General features: G+C 30.9%; 1 protein-coding gene across 4 annotated transcripts in view; it reads left to right on the top strand.

Annotated features, from left to right (window-relative positions):
- Positions 1-1,980: 1,980 nt before the first annotated feature.
- Positions 1,981-6,346, top strand: part of LOC127718196 (uncharacterized) — a 182,901-nt gene continuing 178,535 nt past the window's right edge. For 3 of the 4 annotated variants that reach the window (XR_007989626.1, XM_052224165.1, XM_052224167.1), the window contains exons 1-2: positions 1,981-2,447; positions 5,534-5,668. Coding sequence is in view for 3 of the 4 variants with exons in the window: in XM_052224165.1 (XP_052080125.1) it covers positions 1,996-2,447; positions 5,534-5,668 (587 nt within the window). In the remaining variant the exon portion in view is untranslated. The remainder of the gene's footprint in view (positions 2,448-5,533; positions 5,669-6,346) is intronic. The other variant, XM_052224166.1, reaches the window with a different exon arrangement.

Genomic DNA, 6,346 nt, shown 5'->3' with positions numbered 1-6,346 from the left:
GTTACATATATAATAGGCTACAAAAATAAGGAATAGAGAAATTGTGCCATATCTGATTAAAGAATAGAAAAGTATTGGGTACTAAAGTATAAAGATTAGAGAAAAACTGACAATAGAATAAAGAAAGAGAAAACTGACATAAAAGTTAAATATAGAAATGAAGATCTCATCCAAAAAAATCCCAAACCCACCCTAATTCTGACCCTATCAAATTATTATATAATGCATATGCAGTTTGTAAATTTCATTTTATGTCCAAGGTAGCAACTGGAACATAAAAGACAATTTGGATGGGGGATCATTCAATTCTGTATTCTTTAAATTTTCAACTTCCAATTGTCTCTATTCGTTATAAATTTTTCCCAATATTTTCTATTGTTTATATTTTGAAGAACACCCCATTGTTCTCTATTCTTTATATGATTTGCCCATTGTTCTCTATTCTTTATATGTTTTGCCCATTGTTCTCTATTCTTTATATGTTTTGCCCATTGTTCTCTATTCTTTATATGTTTTGCCCATTGTTCTCTATTCTTTATATGTTTTGCCCATTATCCTCTATTCTTTATATGTTTTGCCCGTTGTTCTCTATTCTTTATATATTTTGCCCATTGTTCTCTATTCTTTATATGTTTTGCTCATTGTTCTCTATTCTTAATATGTTTTGCCCATTGTTCTCTATTCTTTAAATGTTTTGCCCATTGTTCTCTATTCTTTGTATGTTTTGCCCATTATCCTCTATTCTTTATATGTTTTGCCCATTGTTCTCTATTCTTCATATGTTTTGCCCATTGTTCTCTATTCTTTATACATGTATGTTTTGCCCATTGTTCTCTATTCTTCATATGTTTTGCCCCTTGTTCTCTATTCTTCATATGTTTTGCCCATTGTTCTCTATTCTTTATATGTTTTGCCCATTGTTCTCTATTCTTTATATGTTTTGCCCATTATTCTCTATTCTTTATATGTTTTGCCCATTGTTCTCTATTCTTTATATGTTTTGCCCATTGTTCTCTATTCTTTATATGTTTTGCCCATTATCCTCTATTCTTTATATGTTTTGCCCATTGTTCTCTATTCTTCATATGTTTTGCCCATTGTTCTCTATTCTTTATATGTTTTGCCCATTGTTCTCTATTCTTTGTATGTTTTGCCCATTGTTCTCTATTCTTTATATATTTTGCCCATTGTTCTCTTTATTTTGTATGTTTTGCCCATTGTTCTCTATTCTTTATATGTTTTGCCTATTGTTCTCTATTCTTTATATGTTTTGCCCATTGTTCTCTATTCTTTATATGTTTTGCCCATTATCCTCTATTCTTTATATGTTTTGCCCATTGTTCTCTATTCTTTATATGTTTTGCCTATTGTTCTCTATTCTTCATATGTTTTGCCCATTGTTCTCTATTCTTTATACATGTATGTTTTGCCCATTGTTCTCTATTCTTCATATGTTTTGCCCATTGTTCTCTATTCTTCATATGTTTTGCCCATTGTTCTCTATTCTTTATATGTTTTGCCCATTATCCTCTATTCTTTATATGTTTTGCCCATTGTTCTTTATTCTTTATATTTTAACATCCCATTATTCTCTATTCTTTATACTTTTCACTATTTTTATCTATTCTTTATTGTCTGGCCCATTTTTCTGTAGTATTGGCCCATAATTCTTTATTCTGTAACCCCCATTCAGACCCTTCTAATAAGTATTCTCTTCCCAGGGTCACCTCATATGTGCCGATGATCAATTTTACACTCCTATAATATACATGTACCTCAGTGAAGTCACAATTTCTTGTATGTATATGCATTTTTAAAGAAAAGGCTTTGTGCTCATTGCCACTCGTAACGATCGATATAAATTAAATGCATTAGAATGATACTCTTATAAGAGTGATTGTTCTCCGTGTAAGGGAGAAGGATACATGGTATTTAACAATTATACAATAACACTCGTTTCATCCCCCTTTCCTTTGTATCCCCAAAGAGAAAATTATGGCAGACAAAATCCCAACTTTATTTGAAAGAACTGCGTCATCTCATTACAATAGCAGGGACCAACAAAGAATTTTCATACCCATGGAATCAGATATTGAGGAATGTACTTCACAATGGACCCGAAATACTCTAAATACGTTGGACATTGACAGCATTCTTACAAAATCATTTGATCCTATGGATTTGATCTCCTTTGCTTTTAGTGTAAACGATCCTAAAATTTTAAGTCGCGTTGAACGTTGTAAAACGGCAATAGCCAAACATAGCATAATAGGATTTGATACTCATTGTAATGTGTTAGATGCTGATGAAGTTGAAAATATTGAACCCTGTGCAGCTTTTGAAATGATGGTAGCTGATTTCAGAAATCGTCATTGTTATGATATCAGTAAATGGAACATTCAGCCGCCTCATTGTGATGACAAATTAGATATACAGTTGTATCAAAAGTAATTTTAAATTTGTTAATCATATATCTTAATAATTTGCATGTTTTGGGATTCTGAGTCCAGAGTGATTTTTTCTTTGGCCAGCTCATGACTATTTATTCTAAGCTGGTTTAAAGTTATGGTTAGTAACATAACTTTTTCATGACATCACAAACCAGTTGAAACTAACAAATACTAAATGGAGATTTCTTTAAAAAAATTATATACAGATGATAGATTCCTTTACCTATATATATCTTTTGATTTACACTGCATTATAATGATCTCTAAATAATCTTGTTTGAAAGATGATTAAGTGAAAGGATTATTTTTTGAGAAAAGACCAAAATGAAAATCTGTATGAGTAAAGAATCCATTAATATATTAGTGGTGTCTGTTTTCATGAAAATCTGTGCAACAATTATCTGTAATTAATCCATAATTTTAATAGGTTACATTTATCAGAGAGGGTATTAGCATATTTAAATACTGTGGGGTAATATATTTTTTCAATGAAATAAATAAGAATTTGCCTCAAAAATTAAAAGTCTCAATCTTTGGACAATAGAATAAAAACATCATATTAAGTTTATTGATTGGAAATTTACCCTTTGTCAACCATGCATCTTCAATTTCATATATTATTGTTTCAATCAAAATCAATAAGCTATACTTAGCAATGTAATTGAATGCAGAGAAACAGACATGCCCACAAAACAACCATTCACAGGTTAATTTTGGGAGATGAAAAAAGGATTGTAAGTTTCAAGTCTCTTTAACCATTGCAGTGGCGGATCCAGGGGCAGGGTTCCGGGGTATTGAACCCCCCTTTTAAAAATGGCTGGATCCGCCCCTGCATTGATCCCAGGTTTACTGAGAAACTATAAGGATATTTTTTTATCAGGTAATTTCTTCTGTTCAAAAAAATATAAACATTAAGTTGCAATCAAAAAGTAGTAATTATGCAAACTTAGTGACCCACTGACATAACTCTATTAAGCTAATTTTTTCACTGAAAAATTGCTTATCATTCCAAAAATCTGCAGTAATATAACTAACAAATATGCAATAGTGTTATAGCAAGTTTTTGTTGTCCACTACCACTGCTATGGAAGAGTAAAATATGATTGAAATTATACACACAATCCTTCCAATCTTTCCATTAGTGATTTTAGATCACTTTGATTTATACATGTTATATAGATTAGACTGTTGGTTTTCCCGTTTGAATGGTTTTACACTAGTAATATTTTGAGGCCCTTTATAGCTTGCTGTTCGGTGTGAGCCAAGGCTCCGTGTTGAAGACCATACCTTAATCTATAATGGTTAACTTTTATAAATTGTGACTTGGATGGAAAGTTGTCTCATTGGCACTCATACCACATCTTCCTATATCTATGTACACATCTAATTATTACATTTGTATATACATGTAAGAATCCATCTGAGATATTGCTGATCTTAGACTTCCTTTGAATAGTGGTTAGTTAAGTCCCAAATTTCAGGTCATTATACATATTATACATCATGTATATATATATATATGTCGTGTACATGCATGACATGTTATTATTTTGTACAGGTTATTACTTACGTACAAACATTTTGTACAAGTAATTACCTGTACAAATATTATTGTACCAGTAATTACTTGTACAATTTTTATTGAGAAAAAGATAATAACTTGTACAAATCATTATTCTACCATGGCCTATTTGATGTTTACAACAATTCAGTACATTGAAAAAAAATTGTGAAAAAAGAATGTAACCCAACAAATGACAAAACCAAATATCAAACCCAAAGAAAGGAGTTTTTGATTAAAACATTTAAAAAAAAAACAGAAAATTAAAGAAGAAACAAATATAGTGAGTTGTACAAGTTATTATCTGTTTCACAACAAAAATTGTACAAGTAATTACTTGTACAATTATATTTGTACAATTAATAACTTGTATGATGGCATCATACAAGTAATTACTCATACAAAGTTTTTGTACAAGTAATAACCTGTACAAATAATAAAATGTACACGACATATATTATATTGAAGAATCCTCAAAAATATGAATAAAACATGTAGATTTACATGTAAGATACTCTTGAATTAGACAGCAAACCAAGACAAAAATAGCTAAGATACATGTGGCATGTGGCATATTTATTAAACAATGTACTGAAAATCAACCAGAGCATGAGTTCTGTACATGTATAAAGTATAAAAAAGTACATTCCATGTTTGCACTGATCCTGATGATGCATTAACTTTCTTTTTTGACAACTTGCCCTTCAAGTCTTCTGGCAAGTGACCATGATATATTACTTGTCTGAAATTGAAAACCACTCAGGGGTGGATCCAGCCAATTGAAAAAAAGGGGGGGGGGGGGGGTCCCAAACCCAGGAGAAAGGGGGTTCCAACCATAATTAAGTCCCCATTCAAATACATTGATCATCCAAAAAAAAAAAGGGTGGTTCCAACCCCCTTAACCTCCCCCATGGATCCGCCACTGCCACTTGTGCAAATTTTGTACTTGCTTAAGAACTTTCTAAACAGGGAGGGAGAGTGAAATTAGTTTTATCTTTTAATTGAGAGGGGTAGGAGTCGGTCTCATCCTGAATTTTCGAAAGAATAAATGTCATATTATATCCCAAATAGCATGAAAATTATGCGTCCATTTCTGCATCACAATTATGACTAAATCCTGAATTTTAGACAAATAACTGGGTCTTCCCGAATTCCCTCTAATTAAACAACTCAATCCTGAATACCCCAAATAAAGCTTTCTATCCATATTTAATTTTTACTTCCTCATCAGACAAGTGCATTGCAGCTTTTATTTGCCTGATGATGACTTTCACTTGTCCCAAACAGTTGGACAGGCGTTAATGTCGAACCCTGCATTCAACATCATGGAAAGTGATTTGATAATACTATCTTCTTGAGATAAAAGTTACTGGAGGATGCTTTTTTTATTATACTTTCTTTAGATTTCATTTTATGTTCTTCAGATTTCAAGTTCATGTAGAATGCTTTTCTTTGGAATGTTATTTTATCTTCTTAAAATCTTAAAACCTCAGAAATGATTTGCATCTTTTCTCCTCCTTAGATTTCAAGTTCATGGAGAATTATTTGCACAGCAACTGATCAACATAAGTATGATAAGAAAAAAACAAGAAATGACAGGAGGAATGTATCAAAGCTTGTTTCAAGAATTTGCTGCAATGTTTGGATTGACAAGTTTGTAAGTACATGTACCCAATCTTATACAAATGCATATGTCACATGTATGTACATGTATAAGCATGTTCAAATATATAAGCATTATCCTTTAATATAGATCAGCATCTTCATGTCAAAGTAAAATTTTAAAATCTGTCCTATATATTCTGGATCAAGAGAGACAACTCCAAATAATTTTTAAGAAATTACAGCATTTTTTTACACATTCTTTCCAGGAGATAGAGTTTTGTCCAACTTGCGTAGTTGTTTAACCATATGCAATGATATGGGAAAGTGATTACCAATACTATTTTCTGTCCAGAATTATATAGATCTTTAAATATGAAACCAAATTGTGAACTCAGACATTATATAATATTTTCAATCATCTTTCAAAATTTCAGAGAAATATTCATATTTGCCTCTATAAAATATGATCTTAATCATGTTAATCAAAGAAGGACATTAGACTAAAGAAAACAATATCCACAGGTGGTGTATTTTTCTTGTAAAACCATCATTTCAGGATTCTTTTAGTTAGTGACTGATTAAATTGAGTGAAAAAAAAAAAATTATCAAAACATATGTATTAAAATAAAAAATGTTTTTATTAGGAAGTATGTCCCTTTTAGTTAGTGACCAAATAAATTGACCAGAAAAAGCAAGATAAAACTTAGATATTTACCAGAACATTTGTGAA

Source organism: Mytilus californianus, unplaced genomic scaffold, assembly GCF_021869535.1.
Source record: "Mytilus californianus isolate M0D057914Y unplaced genomic scaffold, xbMytCali1.0.p SCAF_10, whole genome shotgun sequence".
NCBI lineage: Eukaryota > Metazoa > Mollusca > Bivalvia > Mytilida > Mytilidae > Mytilus > Mytilus californianus.
Note: the sequence above shows the minus strand (reverse complement) of the source record. Positions and strands in the feature narration are given on the sequence as shown.